The sequence below is a fragment of the Osmerus eperlanus genome, chromosome 10 (assembly GCF_963692335.1).
Source record: "Osmerus eperlanus chromosome 10, fOsmEpe2.1, whole genome shotgun sequence".
NCBI lineage: Eukaryota > Metazoa > Chordata > Actinopteri > Osmeriformes > Osmeridae > Osmerus > Osmerus eperlanus.
The window spans coordinates 1,169,651-1,195,523 of NC_085027.1; the positions used below are offsets into that span (position 1 = coordinate 1,169,651).

A 25,873-nucleotide genomic window follows, 5' to 3' on the forward strand; every position below is an offset into this window, starting at 1 on the left:
GGAGAGCATTCGCCGATGAATTTCGAACATCTCACTCAAATATGTCCATGAGTGATGTCTCAGTCTCAGTGACGTCGACATCACTTATAACTCCCTCAATAAATATTTTCTGAAACTTTCTCCCGAACGGTAGGTGGCGGTAGTGCACCTCTTAATGTTGGTTGCAATCTGCCATTAACGGAAAGAAGAGTGCAGATACACCAACGAGCTAGCATCGGATGGTCGTGCATAAAGAGAAAATCATGCCGATAGTTTGCCGTTTTTAAATCAAATAACGTTATTTTTTATGTTTAGACACTTGCAGTTTGTAGCGTTGGTACTTTACAGCCATGTCCACGGAAGGAACAGCCGACCAGGTATCTGGAAACTTTTCGTTGTGTTTTATTCATGTTGGCCTAGCAAAAGACGTGCTACTAGCTAACTGACGAGGCCTTTTCGACTTGCGTATGCAGCAAACCCGTTGTCAAACGGTGTTTTGTAACTCCACGGAACTAGTGTATATTGTTATGTTGCAGAATAAACAGCAATCTTTGTTTAATGTGGCCATAATACAATATCACTAATCTTGCGAATGTTCTACACCTTTGTATTTCGTGTCTATGTACCTAACTATTTAGAAAGAATGCTGGCTAGTCTCAAGTTAGCTGGGCTAGCTACTAGTAGCGAACTGGTAGCTAAATGTTGCTAGCTGGTAGCTTAAGTTCCCTTTTTCTGAGAAGTGGACAAGCAACTGGCTGCACTCGGTTAGCTAGCTAGCTAATCGTCTGCCACCAAGTTAGCATCCTGCCTCCATGTCAGTTTAACTATGCTATTTCAAGCATCTGTACGTGCTCATAGCTAACTGGACAGCAACCTAATTTAACTGTACGGAAGTCGACGGCTGCATTACGGTGCAGTAGTTCCATTAACGTGTCACGGATGTTGATTAGGTAGCAAGTTCGCATTGTAACCGGCCAGGCTCACTGTCCATCCCGATCAATTTGGTTGGGGGACGAGGTTAATTGAATATGCAATTTAAGTACTCAAAGTACGATAGTAATATCAGTGCTTAAACGACTAAATTAAGATGTTGTGTCGGGTGTCGTATATTTATGACGGGTAATTTGTAAAAAAAAAAAAAAAATATTTTTTTTTATCGTGTGCTTATTATGGTGTCTGCTGCTGTGAACAAAAGGTTCTAAGCGTGAGTTTGCTATCTAATATTTGTGTGTCTTCTGCAGGCGGCGGCAGAGTATGTCCCAGAGAAGGTGAAGAAGGCAGAGAAGAAGTTGGAGGAAAACCCATATGACCTTGACGCATGGAGCATTCTGATTCGAGAAGCACAGGTTTAGTGACTCAGAGTTGCCTTCCTCTTACCTGGGGTGATCACGTCTGGGGTACGGGTGGGGGATGGGGGTACTGGAGTAAGATGGAGGGGTGGTGGGTAGGTTTCTAACAGTTCAAAGGTCATCCTTCAACTACATGTGACCTGTTTTCAAGAAGAAAAAAAAAAGATGTTAATGCCTTCTTGCCCTTTTTAGAATCAGCCAATAGACAAGGCTAGGAAGACATACGAACGGCTTGTTGCGCAGTTCCCAAGTTCCGGACGATTCTGGAAATTATACATTGAAGCTGAGGTTAATACACTTTTCATTTCTCACTTTGACATGAGTGCATGAGTGCGTATACGTTAACAAGATCAACAATGTGATGTTCACACAGGCACACGTACTCGATTGAGATACTAGATTGAAACGGGTGGTGCTGAGGGACAATCCTAACCAGTTCTTATTTCAGCAGCAGTCTGTCAATGTTCTTGAGGTTTTTCATTTTTCCGATTCTTTAAATGGGGTTAAGTGCATTTGTTGCATGTTTGATCTGCAACAGCATTAAAACTTTTTTAATAGTATTGGAGTGCATTAGACTTTCATTCTCTTGTCGTGTCAATTTATTGCCTCCTGTGTCATTTCTTTGAGGTAAATTTTATTTTTATATAAAGAATGAATGACCAGAATGTCCAGCTTCACTTATTTTTTTTAAAGTTGTTTTTACTCCCCACCCCTTCCTCCCCAAGAACCCCTTCTAAACCCCTCTAATGCAAGCAGTGGGTCCCAAATCCTTTATTTTTTAGATGTCCCTGACTCCTCTATTAACTTAAGCATAACACAATTTTCCCCACAGGGATAACATTGATGCCTCACCTTGATTACCTTCACAGAAGTCCAATCATAGTTGGTTCTCTTCATTAAAACACTTGTTCCACAGAGTGTCAAGTTAAGCTGAACAGGCAGACCACCCCCATAGGTTATTACATCACCCCCATAGGTTATTACATCACCCCCATAGGTTATTACATCACCCCCATAGGTTATTACATCACCCCCATAGGTTATTACATCACCCCCATAGGTTATTACATCACCCCCATAGGTTATTACATCACCCCCATAGGTTATTACATCACCCCCATAGGTTATTACATCACCCCCATAGGTTATTACATCACCCCCATAGGTTATTACATCACCCCCATAGGTTATTACATCACATTATCAATTGTAGTTTCTTTTCTTAACAACAAGCTTCGTCTCTGTTTTCACAGCATAGACATCATTTGACCTTGCTTTTAATTATGATCTTGCAGCCTTGGCGATCTTGCAGCCTTGGCGATCTTGCAGCCTTGGCGATCTTGCAGCCTTGGCGATCTTGCAGCCTTGGCGATGCACTTGACCTACCATAAGGGCAGAGTCTTGTTTTTACATGGATTTTTGGGGACCAGATTAACAATTGGGGTTTGGAATCCAGTTTGTGTATTCATTTGGTAAGTATTGGTGAATTACTTGAATGTTTAGTTTTACTGACCTTACGTTTCTACTGCCTGCTACATCTGGCCCATGCATAATATTGCAGAATGTTCAATCCAGACTTTTTATATATGTGTATATATATTTATATGCATGTCCGTGTGTGTGTGTATATTTATATATATGTATATACACACATATATTTATCAAGAGACATACCATGGACCATTTCCACCAATGGAAGCTGGATTAAAAAAATATATATATTGGCTTTAATAGAAACGGAAAACCTTTCCAAATCACAGAAGTCCGTTCAAAGTCCAGCATGTGCTAAATTAACTTGATGTAGGATCATGACGAGCTTTTCAAAAGGATGACAGCTGCCGCTGGTGATGCTCTGCAGACTTGAGGGAACTAAGTAGCTGGTGTAGAACCAGACAGCGCCTGGGAGGGGCCTGGTCTTCCACAGGGGACAGTGATCTGCACCAGGCCTGTAGAGTAGCTGGGCTTCCACAGGGGACAGTGATCTGCACCAGGCCTGTAGAGTAGCTGGGCTTCCACAGGGGACAGTGATCTGCACCAGGCCTGTAGAGTAGCTGGGCTTCCACAGGGGACAGTGATCTGCACCAGGCCTGTAGAGTAGCTGGGCTTCCACAGGGGACAGTGATCTGCACCAGGCCTGTAGAGTAGCTGGCTTCAGTGTTCGCATGTAGAGCCCTCTTCCTTCACTCTGCTGCTGCCTCCTCTGATGAGAAAGAATCATCTTTATTTTTTGCCAAATGTGTGCTGTGCTAGGCAAAATGAGCACTGTTCTTTTTTTAACATTCAATTAAAATGTGCATTTCCTGGATGTCACTAAGAAGTTGTTTTTCCTCTGGAAGTTATTGGTGTAGTGGTGGTCTGTGTTCTCCCGAATGGTTGGTGTGTGTGGTTCACATGCAAAACCACAGGCAGTTGCCAAAGTTGAGCTGTACCCTCACCTTTTGCAAACACATTTACATACTGTAATAAAACAAGTAACCAGAGCAATTCTGTATTGTGAGTTATTGCATCTCCTCTCTGTGTCTGTGTTATGCATATTGCAAAAGCAGATGAAGTTTCACTTGTTATTCCAGTCCATTAGCTTCCCATAACCCAATAATCTTCCCAACATCACGCCCACACAGTGATGTTTTATTCATCTTAGACCAAGATGAGTCCTACTCAGTGGTCTGTCAGTTGTTGACAGGCTGGTTGAAGTGTGTGTGTGCCAGTTAAGTGATTGTTTGATTTGGACTTGGTGTGTGTGATTGTAAAAGACATGTGGTTCACGCTTCTGTGAAATGTGTATAGACCGGTCAGAATGACCAAGAACAGCATCGCCGAAGTGCTGCAGGGCGTTTCTCATCAGTTGGACAGCTCTTGGATACTTTTGTTGTCTTGAAATTGCTGCATCAGTTTTTTTTTTTTGTATCCTCATACTGAGACGCTTCATGTGTGTGCAGTATCTGTTGATCTAACAAAACGATTCACAATAAACCAGCCTATTTTCATCAGTGTGAAACCAGTCTGTGTTTTTGTGTGAAACGCCATACAACTACACATATGACTTCATCTTTCTACTTCTTTGTTTTGCTGCTTGGTGATGAAGGCCTTGCCTCTACAATGGCCCCCAGTGTTGCTGTAGCTGGATGGCTGCTGGGGAACCATGTCCTGTTCCTGGACAGCCTCTGTGTCCAGGAAGCCTGCCTTGTAGCAGACTGGGCCCTGCCTAAGGCCTTCCAGGGAGGCATTCGGCTTGTCTGTGAGAAAGGGCAGTTTCCACGGCTACCCAGCTTGTCCTTGGCTGCTTATACTGGATTTAATGACACAGATTATGTCTAAATCAGAGTGGAAAGGTGGAAGAGAGCAGTACAGGAAAGACATGCTTTTTCTTTGGATCTCTGTCTTTCTGTTAACCTTGTTTTTTTAGTTTTAACTGATGCATTTCTATGTATAGGTGAGATAAAGAGGAACATGCACTCCAATCCATTTGAAGTTAATTTATTTTTTATTTTCTATAAATCCTTCACTTGCAGTCATTAGGATATGTATCTTTGAAAAGAATAAACCCCTGTCCTCTAAAAAAAAATCCTTGTGTGAACTTCACTTTGTTGATCTCTGAAGGAGTGTGAGTTGGGATGTGTGTGGCTAAGCAAGCATGAATGCATGTTTCTCAGTCATATATGACATATTTCTTGATGATTTAACAATACATTTACACTCTATTCACAGGTCAAGGCTAAAAACTATGACAAGGTAGAAAAGGTGAGTGTTAATCTGAAGTCACAACTAAATATGAGGAGATCTTTGGTCCAATTTCTGCTATTTGTACTTTTATTGTATTTCTCTCGAGGGTCAGACCTGGGCGTTGTCTTGCACCAGAGGACATTCCACCTGCAACTGATCAATAATCAAGTGTTCATAATTTTTTTTTTACGTGCAGTGCAAAAATGTTATGCACCCAAAATAATGTACACAATTTTCATCTTAAATATATATTTTTTTGTCTGTTGTATTTGTGCTGCAGTATAAAAGTCAAATTTTAAGATTTTTTTTGTGGTAATTTCATTATTTCTCCAAGCATTTTTGCTTAACTTAATTTAAAAAAAATTGCCCAAGACTTAAGCGCAGCACTGTGTACCGTATGTAAGATCAAGTCCTCCCTCGTTCAGCTCTCAGCCCAGTTGTTGATGTTGTCAGCTGTCTCTTCTGCCCTGTAGCTGTTTCAAAGATGCCTGATGAAGGTGCTGCACATAGACCTCTGGAAATGCTACCTCTCTTACGTCCGGGAGACCAAAGGAAAGCTGCCCAGCTACAAGTACGCTCACACACTCCTACACACCTCACACACACTCCTACACACCTCACACACACACTACACACCTCACACACACACTACACACCTCACACACACTACACACCTCACACACACACTACACACACTCCTACACACCTCACACACACACTACACACCTCACACACACTCCTACACACCTCACACACACACTACACACCTCACACACACTACACACCTCACACACACTCCTACACACCTCACACACACACTACACACCTCACACACACACTACACACCTCACACACACACACCTACACACCTCACACTCCTACACACCTCACACACACTCCTACACACCTCACACACACACTACACACCTCACACACACACTACACACCTCACACACACTACACACCTCACACACACTCCTACACACCTCACACACACACTACACACCTCACACACACACTACACACCTCACACACACACACCTACACACCTCACACTCCTACACACCTCACACACACTCCTACACACCTCACACACACTCCTACACACCTCACACACACTCCTACACACCTCACACACACTCCTACACACCTCACACACACACTACACACCTCACACACACACTACACACCTCACACACACTACACACCTCACACACACTCCTACACACCTCACACACACACTACACACCTCACACACACACTACACACCTCACACACACACACCTCACACTCCTACACACCTCACACACACTCCTACACACCTCACACTCCTACACACCTCACACACACTCCTACACACTGCACACACACACTCCACACCTCACACACACATTCCTACACACCTCACACTTCTACACACCTCACACACACATACACACACTCCTACACACTTCACACTCCTACATACACACCTCACACACTTCTACACGCCTTACACACACACACACACACTCCTACACACCTCACACACACACACACTCCTACACACCTCACACACACTCCTACACACCTCACACGCTTCTACACACCACACACACTCCTACACACGTCTTGCACAATCCTACACACACCTACACACCTCACACGCTTCTACACACCACACACACACACTCCTACACACCTCATACACTCCTTCACGTGCCACCATGGACGTGGTAGACATGGACACTCCTACACGTGCCCCTGGCCCCCCCTTGGTGCCCCTGCCCCCCCCTGGTGGTGCCACTGCAAGTACCCCAGTTCCACGTCAGGAACTAACTCGTCTGTCTTGTGAGTCAACACGTGGTTTCTGTTGTCAGGGAGAAGATGGCCCAGGCGTACGACTTCGCTCTCGATAAGATCGGCATGGAGATCATGTCCTACCAGGTAAACACAGTCAGTTTATCAGCACGATGGCTGACGACGCACACTGCTGTCAAGTCAGTAATGTCTGTTCCTCCTCTCTCAGATATGGGTGGACTACATCAACTTCCTCAAAGGAGTGTAAGTAGTCCGTGTCACCAGAGCCCTGTCTGCCAGCAGAATTTGAACGGGATTTTAGCTCGGTGAGCTAACGACTCCCCCGTGTGTGTGTCCCCTGCAGGGAGGCTGTGGGCTCGTACGCAGAGAACCAGCGGATCACGGCTGTGCGCAGAGTCTATCAGCGGGGCTGCGTCAACCCCATGATCAACATCGAGCAGCTCTGGAGAGACTACAGCAAGTATGAGGAGGTGAGACGCCCATGACCAGACCCCACCCCTACTCCCCCTGCTCCACCCCTACTCCCACTGCCCCACCCCTACTCCCCCTGCCCCACCCCTACTCCCCCTGCCCCACCCCTACTCCCCCTGCCCCACCCCTACTCCCCCTGCCCCACCCCTACTCCCCCTGCCCCACCCCTACTTCCCCTACTCCCCCTGCCCCACCACTACTCCCACTGCCCCACCCCTACTCCCCCTGCCCCACCCCTACTCCCCCTGCCCCACCCCTACTCCCCCTGCCCCACCCCTACTCCCCCTGCTCCACCCCTACTCCCCCTGCCCCACCCCTATTCCCCCTGCCCCACCCCTATTCCCCCTGCCCCACCCCTACTCCCCCTACTCCCCCTGCCCCACCACTACTCCCCCTGCCCCACCCCTACTCCCACTGCCCCACCCCTACTCCCCCTGCCCCACCCCTACTCCCCCTGCCCCACCCCTACTCCCACTGCCCCACCCCTACTCCCCCTGCCCCACCCCTACTCCCCCTGCCCCACCCCTACTCCCCCTGCCCCACCACTACTCCCCCTGCCCCACCCCTACTCCCCCTGCCCCACCCCTACTCCCCCTGCCCCACTCCTACTGCCCCATCCCTACTCCCCCTGCCCCACCCCTACTCCCCCTGCCCCACCACTACTGCCCCACCCCTACTGCCCCACCCCTACTGCCCCACCCCTACTCCCCCTGCCCCACCCATACTGCCACTGCCCCACCCCTACTGCCCCACCCCTACTCCCCCTGCCCCACCCCTACTCCCCCTGCCCCACCCATACTGCCCCACCCCTACTGCCTCACCCCTACTCCCACTGCCCCACCCCTACTGCCCCACCCCTACTGCCCCACCCCTACTGCCCCACCCATACTGCCCCACCCCTACTGCCCCACCCCTACTCCCCCTGCCCCACCCATACTGCCACTGCCCCACCCCTACTGCCCCACCCCTACTCCCCCTGCCCCACCCATACTGCCACTGCCCCACCCCTACTCCCCCTGCCCCACTCCTACTGCCCCACCACTACTGCCCCACCCATACTGCCCCACCCATACTGCCCCACCCCTACTGCCCCACCCCTCCTCCCACAACCCTGCCCCACCCCTACTCCCATGACCCCAATGCCTCAACCTGGAGGCTGTGGAACTCTATATATATATATGTATCGTTCATTTCTTCTGCTGTGTGGTTTCAGGGCATCAACGTGCACCTTGCCAAGAAGATGATCGAGGATCGCAGCAGAGATTACATGAACGCCAGGAGAGTTGCCAAGGTGAGATGCTTCGCTTGTTTTGGTTGTGTTGCACGTTGAATCTGAGTGCTATACTAATGGATACTGATGGATGTGTGTGTGACGTGTGTATGTGTCAGGAGTACGAGACGGTGATGAAGGGCCTGGATAGGAACGCCCCCTCGGTGCCCCCTCAGAACTCCCCCCAGGAGGCCCAGCAGGTGGAGATGTGGAAGAGGTACATCCAGTGGGAGAAGAGTAACCCCCTTCGCACCGAAGACCAGACCCTCATCACCAAGAGAGGTCAGTCTGATCCTCCCTCCTCTCTCCTCCTCCATCCTTCTCCTCCTCCCTCACTCCGCAGTGATGTTAGCTCGACGTTGGATCATGCCACCAATCCACAACAGGGTGGCTAGCATGAGTGAGAACTATCTCTTACAAGAGTGCTTAAATACAGTATCTGGACATGTTCAAACATAGAATGCACAGAATCGCTTCCTTAACGGGTCTTCAGTGGTCAGTACACTGATACAGTAGAACGTTCAACAGGTGAAGTGGTCGTTAATCACATAAAACCTAGTTTGTACATGATTTGCCTTACTGTCTCCTAACTGTCTGGGCTGTGTGCTATATTCTGCTCAGAGGGGGGCTTCGCTGTATGACCTCTTGACCTCACAGAGACTCAAGCTTCTATGTACACAGAAAATCTGCATATCACTAACCCTTCCGTGCTGTGTTGCAGTGATGTTAGCATGCTAACCCTTCCGTGCTGTGTTGCAGTGATGTTAGCATGCTAACCCTTCCGTGCTGTGTTGCAGTGATGTTAGCATGCTAACCCTTCCGTTCTGTGTTGCAGTGATGTTAGCATGCTAATCCTTCCGTGCTGTGATGTTAGCATGCTAACCCTTCCGTGCTGTGTTGCAGTGATGTTAGCATGCTAACCCTTCCGTGCTGTGTTGCAGTGATGTTAGCATGCTAACCCTTCTGTGCTGTGTTGCAGTGATGTTTGCCTATGAGCAGTGCCTGCTGGTGCTGGGACACCACCCTGATGTGTGGTACGAGGCAGCACAGTACCTGGAGCAGTCCAGCAAACTCCTGGCAGAGAAAGGGGTAAGGATGTGGTGGTGGTGGTGGTGGTGGTGATGATGATGGTGGTGGTGGTGGTGGTGGTGATGATGATGGTGGTGGTGGTGGTGGTGGTGGTGGTGGTGATGATGATGGTGGTGGTGGTGGTGGTGGTGGTGGTGGTGATGATGATGATGATGATGATGATGATGATGATGATGGTGGTGGTGGTGGTGGTGGTGGTGGTGATGATGGTGGTGGTGGTGGTGGTGGTGGTGATGGTGGTGGTGGTGGTGATGGTGGTGGTGGTGGTGGTGGTGGTGGTGGTGGTGGTGGTGATGATGGTGGTGGTGGTGGTGGTGGTGGTGGTGGTGATGATGATGGTGGTGGTGGTGGTGGTGGTGGTGGTGGTGGTGGTGGTGGTGGTGGTCGTGGTCGTGGTGGTGATGGTGGTGGTGGTGGTGGTGATGATGATGATGATGATGATGATGATGATGATGGTGGTGGTGATGATGATGATGATGATGATGATGGTGGTGGTGGTGATGATGATGATGATGGTGGTGGTGGTGGTGGTGGTGGTGGTGATGATGATGATGATGATGATGATGATGATGGTGATGATAATGATGGTGGTGATGATGGTGATGGTGGTGATTATGATGATGGTGATGATGATGGTGATGATGATCTTGTTCCTCCCTCCGTCTCCAGGACATGAACAACGCCAAGCTGTTCAGCGACGAGGCGGCTAACATCTACGAGCGCGCCATCGGCACACTGCTGAAGAAGAACATGCTGCTGTACTTTGCCTTCGCTGATTATGAGGAGGTGAGGACCTGATGACACCCACACGCCTACCCACTCATCACCTCCCTCACCTCCCCCACCTCTCATCTTCTCTTCCTCACCTCTGATCTTCTCTCCCTCACCTCTCATCTTCTCTCCCTCACCTCTCATCTTCTCTCCCTCAGAGTCGCATGAAGCACGAGAAGGTCCACAGTATCTATAACCGCCTGCTGACCATCGAGGACATCGACCCCACGCTGGTCTACATCCAGTACATGAAGTTCGCCCGGCGGGCGGAGGGCATCAAGTCAGGCCGCACCATCTTCAAGAAGGCCAGAGAGGACCTGCGCACACGACACCACGTCTACGTTACCGCAGCACTCATGGAGTACTACTGCAGCAAGGTGGGGCGCAGCACACACACACTGATATACCTGCACACACACACACACACACACACACACACACACACACACTGATATACCTGCACACACACACACACTGATATACCTGCACACACACACACACACACACACTGATATACCTGCACACACACACACACACACACTGATATACCTGCACACACACACACCTGCACACACACACACCTGCACACGGACACACACTGATGAGTCTTATTAAGGGCTGACGGCACCATAAACCACACTGTTGACGATGTTTTGCTGAAAACCAGAACCTTTATGTTCTGTGTTTTCTCCCAGGATAAATCGGTGGCCTTTAAGATATTTGAACTCGGCTTGAAGAAATATGGAGACATTCCAGAGTATATCCTTGCATACATCGATTACCTCTCACACCTTAACGGTGAGTTAGATCTTTCAGTCTGAACGAATACGCACATCAGTGATGCATAAATGTTACCATGGAGGTTCTCATTCTCTCCTCCTCCCCCCCTTTCAGAGGACAACAACACCAGGGTTCTGTTCGAGAGGGTCCTGACCTCTGGAAGTCTCTCACCAGAGAAATCAGGGTAGACTGAGGAATTTATTAACATGTATCACAGATCTGCTATGTCTAGACTGTGTGTGAGCTCTACTGTGTATAACTCTCTCTCCCTCTCTCTCCCTCTCTTGTTCCTTTTCTTTCTGTCTTATTTTGTTTCCTCCTTTCTCCCACTCTCCCCCTCTTCTGCTCCCCTGTCCCCTCTCCCCCTCCCCTGTAGGGAGATCTGGGCCCGCTTCTTGGCGTTTGAGAGCAACATTGGCGACTTGGCCAGTATTCTGAAGGTGGAACGCAGGCGGTTCACGGCGTTTAAGGACGAGTATGAGGGCAAGGAGACAGCCCTCCTGGTCGACCGCTACAAGTTCATGGACCTGTACCCCTGCTCGGCCAGCGAGCTGAAAGCCCTGGGATACAAGGTGTGTGTGCTCCCCACAGCGCCCCCTCTAGGAGGGAGGGGTATTGTGTCTCAGGCTGGTTGGATGGTGGTTGTGTTTCTCTCATAATAACCAATTCTGATTGTGTTTAAAAGTAAAACAAGATTTAAGGTGTGTGTTTCTTCGTGTGTGTCTGTGCATGTGTGTTTCTCTGTGGCGTGTGTGTGTGTGTGTGTGTGTCTGTGCGTGTGTTTCTCTGTGGCGTGTGTGCGTGTGTGTGTGCGTGTGCGTGTGCGTGTGTAGGACGTGTCCCGGGCTAAGCTGGCAGCCCTGCTTCCAGAGACAGTGGTGACCCCATCCACCCCCGCCCAGAAGGACGAAGCCGACCGAAAGCCAGAGTACCCCAAACCTGACACCAGCCAGATGATCCCATACCAGCCCCGCCACCTCGCCCGTGAGTACCCTCCGCCCCTCTACCCAGCCCCCCCGTCCCTCTAGCCAGCCCCCCCGTCCCTCTACCCAGCCCCTCCGTCCCTCTACCCAGCCCCCCCGTCCCTCTAGCCAGCCCCCCCGTCCCTCTAGCCAGCCCCCCCGTCCCTCTAGCCAGCCCCCCCGTCCCTCTAGCCAGCCCCCCCGTCCCTCTAGCCAGCCCCCCCGTCCCTCTACCCAGCCCCCCCGTCCCTCTACCCAGCCCCCCCGTCCCTCTACCCAGCCCCTCCACCCCTCTACCCAGCCCCCCCGTCCCTCTACCCAGCCCCCCCGTCCCTCTAGCCAGCCCCCCCGTCCCTCTACCCAGCCCCCCCGTCCCTCTACCCAGCCCCCCGTCCCTCTACCCAGACCCCCCATCCCTCTGCCCAGACCCCCCATCCCTCTACCCAGCCCCCCCGTCCCTCTACCCAGCCCCCCCGTCCCTCTACCCAGCCCCCCGTCCCTCTACCCAGACCCCCCATCCCTCTGCCCAGACCCCCCATCCCTCTACCCAGCCCCCCCATCCCTCTACCCAGCCCCCCCATCCCTCTACCCAGCACCTCCACCCCTCTACCCAGCCCCCCTCCACCCCTCCTCCGTAAGGGTTAGGGTTAATGGTTAGTGGTTAGAGATGAAACAATTTTGAATGGAAGTTAATGGTCACAGAAAAACAAACCTGTGTGTGTATATATTTATATATATATTTATATATATATATGTGTGTGTGTGTGTGTGCCCCTAGCTCCAGGACTCCACCCTGTGCCAGGAGGGGTGTTCCCTGTTCCTCCTGCAGCCGTCGTTCTCATGAAGCTGCTGCCTCCACCCACCTGCTTCACGGTAACACACACATAACACACACACACACACACACACACACACAACACACACACATAACACACACAACACAACACACACACACACAACACACACACATAACACACACACAACACACACACATAACACACACACACATATAGCACACACATATAGCACACACATATAGCACACACATATAGCACACACAAACACCACAAACACACACATAACACACACATAAACACCACAAACACACACAGTCCAGTTGCACTTTACTCTGAAGATTATCGACTTCCTGTCTCTTTACTCTGACTTCCTGTCTGCTCCAGGGGCCGTTTGTGCAGGTGGATGAGCTGATGGAGAGCTTCAGGAGGTGCTCCCTGCCTGAGAGTAAGTTTTCACCCTCCTCCACCCTCAGCATCGTTATACGAGCACATTCTTTGTCTATAACAACCCAACAAACAAATCCGGTGTGATTCTTCCCTGCTTGCAGCGGTGGACGCGGCAGTGGAGCTGATCACCGGCCGTCTGCCGGACGCCGGCGGCGAGGGGAACGGCTCCATGGAGAACCACGCCACCGCCAAGTCCCTGAAGAGGCCAAATGCAGACTCTGACGAGGACGATGAGAAGGGCGCCGTGGCACCGCCTGTGCACGACATCTACCGCGCCCGGCAGCAGAAGAGGATCCGGTAGACGGCCGGGGACGGGAGTGTCACCGTCACGCCGTCCTGTCGCCGTGTTGCCGGGGCAAACTGACACATCTTTAAGTTTCAGAAGAGTGAATTTGTCAAGAAGGTCTAGTCTGTGTTGGGCCTTTTACACACACGCACACACACACAACCTGTGATTTTTGTGTTTTTGTTATTTGTTTTTTTAACAGTTTTATTTTTTAAAACTGGATGCTATACTGTACAAAGTTTTTAATTCAACCCTTGATTTGACACGAGTTGAGTTTAGGGCCAAGAGGTGCTCACTGGACGACGTTGTGAATCTGCCTGTTTTTTCTAGCGAAGAGGGGAGAATTCATTTCCTTACAATAAAAAGGGGAGACGAAACAAAAGGATACTGTGTTGTCTTTTTTGTTGTTTATAGAATTCCTGCTCTGATCCAGCAGTATGTCAAGTCACCACTGGAGAGCGGCATACAGCTAAACAGGCCAGTCCAGGGCTGCTCTTGCAAAAATCTTTCCTTTGAAAGATTAAGTAATCATAGTAAAGAGACCGTGTGTGAGGAGGGGGGGGATTAGAACAAAAAAAAAAAAAAAAAATTCTTCTTGTATCGGTTCCTTGTGACCTATGAACTCATGTATTTATTTCCCCACTTCTAGAATCTCGAGATACGTAAAACGCCATGTCTGGTCAACAAAAGCCAAAACGTTTTTCCCCCAAAACGTGGCCTATAGTAGCGATCAGAGCTACACTACGCAACTATATAGGTTGTTTTTCTCTAACTGAGCCAGTGGAGGGAGACAGCGTCAACGACAATGAACCTGCATACAGACAGAAACAACCGAACCCAGATCTAATCGACAGTCCATGTGTATAAAAAGTACGGCACACGAAAGTTTGCTGCAATTTGCACTGCGGACGGTGCAAGACTCACCTTACCAATGATTAACGACAGCAGGTGCATGGCAAACTGCAGTGATACGCCCTGAACCTCAAACTGGATTTGGTGGGAGGTACAGGCAACGGCTGTTCCTGTGACATACTGTTGTTGGTTTAATTTGAATGCATGCCAGAAGATATGGGCAGATTTCTTATAACGTGGGCTATTAAATAACCAATACTGTACCAGTTAAATGTCGTTTTGTCAGTAAAAATGTGCTGTGTAAATAATATAATTTAAACATATGACTGGAATAAACTGCGCTTTGTTTATTTGTGGCGATACAGTGACCAAAATATGACCAAATCGCTGTCAAGACCTGGTGACGAGGTGGGTTTACAATATCTACTGCGTGGGTGACGGCCCCGCTGCACACCTGTTGCCTTCACCACTAGAAGCCAGGCCAGGGCTCGCGATGGGGGCGGGGCCTTACAGTTGCCATGTTGTCGTATTTAGTTACGTATGTTCCTCCAGCGTTAGAAAACATTTGACATTCATGAATGTAAAAGTACATCATAGTGAATGTATGAATTAGAAAGCTACACAGACACTACCCATCAACATAGGCAAGGATGAGCTGTAAGTGTAAGTCCGATGGGCTGTTGTCCATTCAGTGTTATTAAGTTTTAAATCGCCTTACCTCCTGTGATTCACCACGTATGATTCAGGGCAATCTCTGTCCACGAAGGACACGGTCATGAGGATCATATGTTTACATTTGCACTGACGTGGTGTGATGTTCCGGGCAGTAACAGTATAGAATTTGTGAGGCTATTGTTTTACATTCTAAACTACATTAAAACTGCATTTGAAAAGGTTGTGTCTACCATGCTGTAGGTAACAGGTGTCTGACCAAATGAGAAAGGCAGATGGTTGTCACAATCCAAATTCATGACACAACAGGTTCTGACAATCAGGCAAATTCGACCAGCTGACGCTGTTATTTTCCACTTGTTCATAGGACTCTGGTATTATGGTATGATCGGGTGTCTATCTCATGGATATCTAACATTAGTTAATTTAAAGCAGTTTATTTTGTAGTTAAATTGTTGACCAAATGGAAATTTACATTTTCAGCATTGCCTCTTTAATTTCTATTACGTAGCCTACGATGAAATCCAAATTAGGACTATCTCCACAACACTCGAGTTAAGCACCTCTTGAGAAAACAGAAGCTGGGCAGTTTCCTTAGCAACGTGCATATCTATCAGTACTTCGTGCAGAAGAGAATTTTGTCGCCAGATTAACAATCCATTAATCATTTCTATTATTTGCGTTTATGGTCGGTAAGAGAGAAAAATATCTGACAAAAAGGAGAAATGTATCGCCATTTTATTATATCCCTGAATTTACCTTTCAAGATAATAACCACAAGATGGGACCTACTGTACTTTTCGGTGTATTTCTTTCTAACAACATACTTACATTAAATGACTTCCCAATCCATAATGCCCGGTCGCTTGTCCATGAAAATTGCTTTCACAGATGTCACCTGTCATGCGCGTCTCATCGCTAAGCTCTTGCTTTGATTACCTTGGTCTAGCCAGCTCCATCCCATCAGCTCACAAACATCTAGCACGCAGCTGAGAGAGAGAGAGAGAGAGAGAGAGAGAGAGAGAGAGAGAGAGAGAGAGAGAGAGAGAGAGAGAGAGAGAGAGAGAGAGAGAGAGAGAGAGAGAGAGAGAGAGAGAGAGAGAGAGAGGTGTTAGGAAGACAGCTAGAACGGGAGCAGCCCTCGAGATAGAAGGGTAACGGACACCACTTCGAAGATGGGCTTCGTGGCCCGAAGAGACCGGAGAATAACTTGAACATTACAAAAACGTCCCGGGAAAGATTTGGTGTCACAGAACGTTAAAGTGCATGAGTTATTTGAAGTTTAAAATGTGGGAGATGATGGTGGTGTTGTTGAGAGCGAGCTCTCCCCTCTTGTCGTCTCGGACAAGATGGCAGCAATGCAGGCAGACTGTGCATGCTATGGGTGTATAAGTCCATAACATGTTCAGAGAAGCCCTGGATTCTACCTATCGTTAATCTACGTGAAGGTAAGATGTCAGTTGTATTTTGATATTATTTGCAAACAAGCTATCCTGTGAATTGTCAACGAGAAAGATGGAAAATAATCTTGCTAGCTCGCTAAGCTAACTTCTTGAGCCACAAATATACTCTGCTTCGGCAGTCCACCTAGCTAGCTAGCTTAGTAGCTTTTTGATTTGAGGGCAGAAGCTGGTAGCCTACATAGATATAAATCCGTAACGTTTTATTATATTCTACTGTCAATGGTGAGTAATGTGGTTACAGATGCCTTTGTGTCGGTTGGCATGACGTGAGTTCCTCAGAACTTATGACCGAAACTAATATGACAGATGTCAGGTTACGTAGACTGATTCCCAACGACAATTAATTGGAAGTTCTGTACTGTCAAAGTATTGTAGTTCGTAATCCTGGCTCAGTTAGTATTTTAAAAGATAAGGTTCATCAAGGGAATTATGTTTCTCAGCATTGCCCTCCCCCCACGCTCCATTGCTCAGCCTCTATTTTAACCACCACCAGCCTGTCTACGTGCAGGTCAACCCAGCTTTTGAAAGCTAACTTAGGGGTCGCGCAGAGTAGCGTTATGCTTGTTTTGTCATTTTAAAGAGACGTTAAGTGTTTGATATCTCGACAGCCTTGACCAAAAATACTCCCAACTCCTTAGTTATAAACTCCATTGAACGTTACACAAAGTAAAGTTAGGGAGTACACGAATCTATTTTAAAAGCATACTTTGTTCACATCCTCAAGCTATGCCGCTCCCACACCGCTAACATTCAGCTCGGTATTCTGCTAATTGATCCCTTATCCTGTTTTGACATGCATTCCAGAGCGTGCCGATTTCATGACGCCTCCTGTTTTATTGACGAGCATTCTTCTGTGTGTTTGATGTTTTCTCTGCCAGTCTGAAGCGGTTACCTACGTTATTGCCTTATAGTCTGAAGTTCAACTTCCCCTTAAGACAAACAGCTCTCGCTATACACTTTGCTCTTTGACTCCTGTCTGCACTCTTGTTGGAAGATAAACTATTGTTGATGGCCCTGAATTTTCAGAGTTGTTTTTGTGAAGGACGTTGCCTACAAGTTGATAGTCCTGAATTCTGTCTGGTCCTGGCAAACAGACAGCTATAAGTGAGGACTGTTCTGTTGAGTTCCAGCAGAGTGTTAGTTTGAAGGCACAAATTTGATTATGAGAATCACTTATTCAGACCAACCAAGACATGAGGAACAACTTGTATTAGCTCTTTAATCAGACTTTGTGATGAGTCCTTGCGTGACTGAGCTCTGCTCGCTCTGTCAGAAAAAGCTTAGAATCTTGGTTGTTTTTCTGTTTCTCACTAATCTGATAGCAGTGCAGGAAGGAATGTGTAACTTTGGCGAGAGAGAGAGAGAGAGACAGAGAGAGAGAGAGACAGACAGACAGACAGACAGACAGACTGTGTGCTGTTGCTCTGCTCTCCGTCTCGTGGCTTCTTTATTGAAGCAGCACAGTCTATTAGCCCGAGATGTGTCTCATGTGATCTAACTTTGCTCATTCAGCCTTCTCCACACCCCCCCCCCCTTAGCAAACAAAGCAGTGCCCTCCGATGTCTGATTTTCACCCGAAGCCTGTTGTCCTGTGTAGGCCTCCTATGTGAGTGTCACAGAGACGGGGTTGTGGTGATCTAAAGGCAGTGTATGTATCAGGGTATGTTGTTGAGTAAGCCTGGTAAGAGATGTTTCGATATATTTGATGTCGTTCGGGAGGCCTGGTTAGAGATATTTCATGTTGAGTAGGCCTGGTTAGAGATATTTCATGTTGAGTAGGCCTGGTTAGAGATATTTCATGTTGAGTAGGCCTGGATGATTCCCCTCCCATGACCTAATCCCTTTTTTCTCCATCAGCTGTTTATGTTTGAGCATTTGAATGCACCCCCCCTTTCTGTGGCAAATCAATGGTTGGTCTAGTGTCACTGCACAGTATTGATGTGCCCTGCACTCAATTTGTTTGTCTCCACAGTTTCTAAGTGGAGCACGCTGTATGCAATTTGTCGGGCATCAGCTTTTGTTTATCCATTAGCGTATATTAGCCAGCTAGGATTTAGAAGGGTTCGCTATTCTTCATCCACGTGGTTGTACGCTTGCCTGATTGCCGCTTGGCTGTTTCTCTGGAATAGGATCAGTTCCTGTTAGATAAAGGATCCTCTCTTTCTCGTTTGTGTGTACACGTGCGTGACCTCACGATCTGTGCCCTGAAGGTTGTCTGGTTTTGGTCTCCTCACAAGACCAGCTCATGTAGAGACCATGTGAGGGAAGAGCGCGGCCTCAGTGCTGCCACAGGGGCCATGCATCACTGGGACAGCTCTACAGAAGAGCCACTTGGCCTTCTGCTGGGCTTAGATGTGAAGGGACGCAGGCAGTAAGAGGCCGGTGTCATGGCAGACACCACGACTTCTGTTGCGTCTGAGACAGAGAGCAGATGGACGGTGTACAGGCAGGATAATCTGTCTGACCGGGGCTGGGCTGGGCTGGGGGAGGGGGGCGGGAGTACAGGAGGCAGATGAGAGTACTTGCATAAGTCACTTAGATTTCTCCTCGATGATAGCAGGTGGGCCCCGTAAGATTACCCAAACTTGCGAGTTTGTCGATTTTGAGTTTTGCATTCCGAAATTTCGGACCATAAAATGGACCTTACCGTAATACAAAGACAAACTGATCTGAAAAGCCTCTGAACTAGTCAGGGTAATAGCTGCCTTGGGGAACAAATAGAAACAAATGTGTTGAGCTGAAGTCAGTCAGTCAGTCAGCTCAGGGACTGTTGATAGAGTAGCGTTTGAGAGAAAGTACGAAGGCTCTGAAATGACTGACAGTATTTTTACCTCACAGCTTTTAAGACTTTCATCTACAGTTTGGCTTGTTTGGGACTTTCATAGGGGATGTCTCATGTTGCTGTTCCTGACAATGAAACGTGTTTTGAAAATGTATGACGTAAAAATGATGGAGGTATGGCTTATCATGAAGGCTGTTGCTTTCACAGAGGGAGAGAACATTTCAGAGGAATTTGTTTGGTCTGTGGTAAAACAAAAGTTATTTTGTTCATCCAAAGAAGAAGAAAAAAAACCCAGAAATGTTTTGACCTTTTGAATTTATAGCCACATCCTGTTTTCTATGCTTTTTAGTGGACATTGACTGGAGTTTCACCACAGCATGGCAACCTAAGTACTTTACAGTATTGTTGACCTATGTAGTCTTTACTGGAACTCTCTCTAACCATACAAGCCATATAGGCTCGGCTATATATAGCTTGGTGAAGCGTTCAGTAAAGTTGTTTTATGTGAAGCCAAATGAAGCAAGGCCCATGTGTTTAGACTAACCTTGCTGAAAGGCTATTTCCAGTCCTAGGCGTTTTTGATTTATTTTATTTTTTTTGCACCTTGTTACTGAATCAATTGCACCTCTTTCGCAGTGACACGTCCCCCCCCCCCACACACACACACACACTCTCACACACACGCACAATGCATTACAGGCCTATTTGTTTTTCCTCTGCTATCAGCTGTTGCGAGCCTTGCACCCCCTTCTCTCTGTGCGTCCATGTCTGTTTCTCCTCACAGGAGAGCGAGGGAGCCGGGGACAGGTGTGGGCTGGTTATTTTTTCACCTCTCGGTTGAATCCCGACCCGCCCGGGGGTCAAAGGTCAACTGCGCACAATTACTTTGCTGTCGAGAGAAGGGGAAAAAAAGACTGAGTGAGGGATGATACTGGCCCCTGTCCCCCTGTTCAGACGACAGTGTCAGGCTACAGAGGGTAAGAATAGCAGAGCGCTGCAGCTGCCACCCTGTTGGCTTGTCTAAGCTAAAGACCCTTTTAGTCCCAGGCCCCTTTGGTCCAGGAGGCCCTCCCCAACACTGCTGTGAGGGTGGAGATGAAGGGGTGGGGGTGGGGGGGTAGGAGCAGGCGTCCAGGGACTAGCTGGTCACTGTTACAGGCAAGACAGTAGCTATCATGTTGATGGTTTGACATACAAAGCCTGTCTGGTGGAGGAATGGCTGTGTTTGCTGATAGTGATATCCTGTGAGGTCTGCGTCTTGGCACCCCGTCTCTAAACAGGACCATGAGATGAGCTGGTGCGAGGCGAGGCTTATCTCCCTGTTCAGAAGAGGGTCTGGAGGGGGCCGGGCAGGCGGACTCTTGTTATCAAGACTCAGGCGACGAGACGGTTTCCGTCGAGCAGATTTTTCTCTGGGGGGCGGGGCCACGCTGGAGGAGCCAGTTTCCTGATGACTTCTGGGTATTTTTCTTAGTTGTTGGGGTTATGTTACGCTAGTTTCTTGAAGTGGGATTTTGGACATTTTGCTGTGTGAGTAAGCGGAAAGTCGGGGATTTGAGCAGCTGGGCTCAGTGAGGATCTGTGTTTTTCCATCTCTCCGTCAGGCTGGTGGGACAGGAAGTGGGACCTTCTGTGGAACGAATGGGTCCTGTGGCTCAACGGACAGATTAGTCCGCAGATGGAGGAGGCAAGACAAGTGTGTTAAGCCGGGGGAACAATGACGATGTTGGACAGCAAACACAATCCTCTGTTCTTCCAGCAGACACTTTATCCAGTGACGTTAAGGAGAGGGATTTGAGCCTGCAACCTCTTAATCTGCAGTCAGAGGCTCTAATGCTGAGCTATGCCTCTCCATGAAATAGGGTGCTTCTAAAAACAATTTACCTGGTGAATTGATTCACATTCACAATTCACATTCATTGTTCAGATGAGATGCCCTCAGCCTAGATTGATCAGTTACCCGAGTGAGAGGTAACTGAGATCAGTAGAAAAAGCAGTTTTCTGAGTAATGAAGACAGGTCATGAAGACAGGTCTGGATAGGACTTCTACTCTACAGGTGTCTGTGATCTGCCTGAAGTCTGAAATCTCTCTGTCTCTGTTTACCCATAGTTTTTTCTCTTCTTAAGATTTATTTTTGGTGGCATTTCTGCCTTTATTATTTATTTCTGACAGAGATGGTGTTTGGACAAGACGTTTGGGGAGAGAGAGGGAGAGAGAGGGAGAGAGGGGGAGAGAGGGGGAGAGAGGGGGAGAGAGAGGGGGAGAGAGAGGGGGAGAGGGGGGGAGAGAGGGGGAGAGAGGGAGAGGATGGCATGCGGTGAAGCGGCCTGGGCTGGATTCAAACCCTAACCCTCCACAGTGAGGCCTCAGCCTTCGTGGTGCGTTAGTCTAGTGAGCCTCCCTGGCTTCAGGCCAGGGTTAGGGTTACCACCGGGCCCACGATCAAAAAGTAACCTATTCATTTCTCAGTGGGTCATTAAACCCAGCTCAGGCCTTACTGTGGCTGCCCTCTACAAATACTCTTGACATATTATAAAAAGAAAGGTAACATACAAAAAGTTCTGAATTGAAATAGAATTGTTGAAAAAGGGCTTGTGTGTGTGTTTGTGTGTGTGTGTGTGTGTGTGGGCATGTAGAGTGTAGCCTACGGTTTGCAGGCGGTTGGATAAGCTTATCTATATTAGGTTAGGGTCGTTGTTTACGGCTGATTGGACGCGTATGTCACTGGCTTCCTGCTTGTTCTGAACATGGGGACCTTGTTCCCTTCCTGATTGTGCTGAACATGGGGAACAACATTAACCAGAGCACTCTATAGCAAACCACTCAAAGAAGGGTTCTGTCATTGTTAAGACATGAGTTGAACTGGATCTAGTACAATATCTTTAGTGCCTCGTGTTTTTCCCTTCGTTTCGGAAGCCTTTCTGTGTCAGCCAGACATGTCATGGACTCTTAAGACTAGCCTGAACAGACCTGTCTTGTAGATCTCATGTCTGATTCTGTCTCCATGAGTGATTCAAGCAGTGGGCTGGCATTCAGCTCCCCTGTGGCCCGCTCTGACGCCTCTGCCTTGTTTAGTTCTATTTCAAACGTTTTTAATTATCACTTTGACTTTTACTTTGGGTAGGTTTCATCCACTGCAACGCAAACACATTGTCCCTATAGAACCTACAGCAGAAGATCAAGGATCAGAAGTGCAGAGTTCCAACAGCATCTTGGTGGTCAGAGTCAGGGAACTGTTTACACATACAGTGACATGGCCAGGAGGCATTATGGGTGTGTGCGTCACTGAACGGAAGGCTGATGGAGGATGTGATCTCCTGTGGAGTGAGCTGTGTGTAGATGAGGATGAAGCCAGGGAGGCACGACTGACAAGTTAGGTCATTAATGTTGTTTACTTTATGTCATATTTGCTGAAATAAACTTCACATCCTTATAGCAACCAATAAATATAAAGGTTTGACAGTAAAATGTAATACATTTGATGAATGTGAGCTTTGCAGGACTGGAATAAACATGGCATTCAGACCAAATGCAATGATTGTTCTGACAGTAGTCAGTTCATGTGTTTTGGGGGAGTGGCTTTGAAGGGAGGGAGGGTGGGATATTTTGGTTTGAATCCTTTCGAACTCAAGCCAAAATTGCTAGGTTCGCAAATCTTGCCTACCCTGCCTTTAATGCCAGTCTCCAGCCTAGCGCAGCCTGGCACACAGCCCTGTCCTCCCTTCCCCCCCTCGCTCCTCACCCTCCCTCCTCACCCTCCCTCCTCACCCTCCCTCCTCACCCTCGCTCCTCACCCTCGCTCCTCAACCTCGCTCCACACCCTCGCTCCTCACCCTCCCTCCTCACCCTCGCTCCTCACCCTCGCTCCTCACCCTCGCTCCTCACCCTCCCTCCTCACCCTCGCTCCTCACCCTCGCTCCTCACCCTCGCTCCTCACCCTCCCTTCTCACCCTCACTTCTCACAGAAGCTGCAGTTGTCTGAGAGGCATTTGTTCTCTCACCCGCTACCTTTTAATAACAGCCTCAACATCTGAAACGGTATAATTTGTCATCTTTTTTTTATCGTAATTTATATTTGAACACGTCGACGTGGTTCCTGTGCCTCTGCAGCAGTCGTTGTCGACGGTATGTCGAGGCGGCTGTGAGACCAAACGAGTCTAAACGTGTCTCCCTCAGGATGCCAGCGACAGTCCGGTCGCTGGTGTGGACGCGCTGCTTTGATGTTCTGATGTCACAGGAAGTGTTTCACTCGACAGGAAGTAGGTCATGGGCCGGGGGTAAGGTCAAAGGTCGAAGTGCAAGGGCAGACTACGCTGCTCAAACCCCCGTCTTTCGTAAACCGCAAAAGTAGTCAGGAGACGTTTTCATCCAAAGTGGTTCCCAGGGACTTCTGCCCCCAGCCTGTCCTCCTTAGATGTTGGGGAAATCCTCGTGCCGGATATTCGCTATCAGGGGTGACATGTCTTCGTCTTGTTTTCTGATTAAATGGAGAGGGAGAAAGGTGCGGAGGAGTGTTCCTCTACGTAATTTGAGAGCGGCTGGCGTGCTGACCTGATGCTCTGCTCTGATGGACACTTAGCTACTTTACTCCCCCAAACACACACTCTCTCTCTCTCTCTCTCTCTCTCTCTCTCTCTCTCTCTCTCTCTCTCTCTCTCTCTCTCTCTCTCTCTCTCTCTCTCTCTCTCTCTCTCTCTCTCTCTCTCTCTCTCTCTCTCTCTCTCTCTCTCTCTCTCTCTCTCTCCTCTCTCTCTCTCTCTCTCTCTCTCCTCTCTCTCTCTCTCTCTCTCTCTCTCTCTCTCTCTCTCTCTCTCTCTCTCTCCTCTCTCTCTCTCTCTCTCTCTCTCTCTCTCTCTCTCTCTCTCTCTCTCTCTCTCTCTCTCTCTCTCTCCTCTCTCTCTCTCTCTCTCTCTCTCTCTCTCTCTCTCTCTCTCCCCCCGAACACATCGGTTGCCTAGAGACAAGAGGTGGATGCATAGAAACAGCTCAGAAGGTCAGGTGAACCTTTAGAGAAGTTGGTCTTCTCCAGCGTGGGGTTGCAGATGATTGCCGACACAGCGATGCTGTTAGGGAACACTTCAACGGACCGTGTCGTTTACTCTCAGCTGATTGGTCGGCTGCTACGCCTGTGCGAAGGGCTGTTAAGGGGAGAAGGGACAAGCCTGACGTGGTTCAGAGACACGGCGCGTCACTCCATCGAACATCCGTTTGTGTTTCCTGATCTAGAACCGCTTACGACGGGATTCACATCCCTGAGGGCCATCACCTTTGACCTCTGCTAGCAAACACTGAGGGGGGAAATAAAACTGAAGAGCAAATCTGGACAGATGCACTTATCTCCGTTTATGATGTGGTAATGACTAGGATGCCTTGCTGTCTTATGCAATTCCACGTGCAAACATGAGCAGGCTTTGGCAAAAAAAAACTCCCCAAAAAAGTGTTGTTTTCCCCCCGCCGCAGTACTTTTCCATGGTCCTCTTGAGAAATGGCAGTGTGGTGTAATGATTTCCAGGATCTGCACAGATGCAGAAGGGAACCTATCCTTAGACATGGCAGGCCCTTACAAACAACATCAGAACAATTGCTTTACTTTTTGTTTACCACTGTTATATGAAGGTTTTTCTGCATCGTACTAGATTGTCATCATGTAGTAGACAAAGGGAGGATGTTTTGTTTTATATGAAATGTAACTTGTCATATAGATGCGTGCTATTTTTCAAATGTCATCGGCTGAGTGATTTGTGACGTTGCCCTTAGATGTAAATAACATTTCTGTCTTGTTTTGAAGGGGGAATTAGATTGGCATTTCGCTTAGAACATTGCTTGAATCCTCATCATACAAATGTCTCAGTTTGAGAACAGGACACAGTAATGTTTCCTGTCTTCACGTAATTGAATATGCTTATATTGATGATCTCACGTGTATATATGTTTGTTTTGTGTGTGCTTCTCTCTCTGTCCAGGTATGGCCTCACAAGTCTTGGTCTACCCACCACACATTTATCAAACCCAGACAAGTGCCTTTTGCAGCGTGAAGAAAGTGAAAGTGGAGCCGGGCAGCTGTGTGTACCATGAGAGGGCTCACCCGCATCTGAACAGCACCACCCTCGGCATAGCGCACCCCAACAAGCTCGCTCCCTCGTTCGCTCCAGACTCGGCTGTGGGCGTGAGAGCTCGCGGAGGACAGGAACACCCGGTGAAGACTGTGGTGGTGCGAGGCGTCCGGAGAGAGCAGCCCAGCGCCGCAGGAAGTAGAGAAGGAGGAGGAAGAGGAGGAGGAGGAGGAGGAGGAGGAAGAGCAGGCCCTGCGCTACCAGGGGCAGTCCCCTCACAGGTCAAAGCGCAGGAGCAGAGGGATCGAGGCAGCGGAGGCAGCAGT

At 48.5% G+C, this 25,873-nt stretch overlaps 3 protein-coding genes across 6 annotated transcripts in view; 2 read left to right on the plus strand and 1 right to left on the minus strand.

Annotated features, from left to right (window-relative positions):
- LOC134028510 (apoptosis-associated speck-like protein containing a CARD) overlaps positions 1-25,873 on the minus strand; it is a 386,877-nt gene that overhangs the window by 198,109 nt on the left and 162,895 nt on the right. The gene's annotated exons all lie outside the window — the stretch shown is intronic.
- cstf3 (cleavage stimulation factor, 3' pre-RNA, subunit 3) lies at positions 183-14,106 on the plus strand. Its single transcript, XM_062471113.1, has 20 exons — positions 183-356; positions 1,221-1,325; positions 1,521-1,616; positions 5,037-5,069; positions 5,525-5,622; positions 6,911-6,977; positions 7,060-7,094; positions 7,195-7,321; positions 8,536-8,613; positions 8,712-8,874; positions 9,572-9,681; positions 10,351-10,467; positions 10,611-10,829; positions 11,148-11,250; positions 11,347-11,416; positions 11,609-11,804; positions 12,066-12,216; positions 12,973-13,067; positions 13,376-13,436; positions 13,540-14,106. The coding sequence occupies exons 1-20, from the start codon at positions 330-332 to the stop codon at positions 13,737-13,739; spliced, it is 2,151 nt and encodes a 716-aa protein (XP_062327097.1). The 5' UTR covers positions 183-329; the 3' UTR covers positions 13,740-14,106.
- The window catches only part of hipk3b (homeodomain interacting protein kinase 3b), a 51,823-nt gene continuing 42,265 nt past the window's right edge, over positions 16,316-25,873 (plus strand). For all 4 annotated transcript variants that reach the window (XM_062471982.1, XM_062471983.1, XM_062471984.1 and 1 more), the window contains exons 1-2: positions 16,316-16,696; positions 25,458-25,873. The exon at positions 25,458-25,873 is cut by the window's right edge and continues 893 nt beyond it. In XM_062471982.1, the coding sequence (XP_062327966.1) occupies positions 16,624-16,696; positions 25,458-25,873 (489 nt within the window). In that variant the 5' untranslated portion in view covers positions 16,316-16,623. The remainder of the gene's footprint in view (positions 16,697-25,457) is intronic.

Coding starts and splice junctions, on each gene's coding strand:
- cstf3 (XM_062471113.1), top strand. CDS start 330: ATGTCCACGGAAGGAACAGCCGACCAG. Junction 5,623..6,910: donor GGAAAGCTGCCCAGCTACAA/GTACGCTCACAC, acceptor TTCTGTTGTCAG/GGAGAAGATGGCCCAGGCGT. Junction 9,682..10,350: donor AACTCCTGGCAGAGAAAGGG/GTAAGGATGTGG, acceptor CTCCGTCTCCAG/GACATGAACAACGCCAAGCT.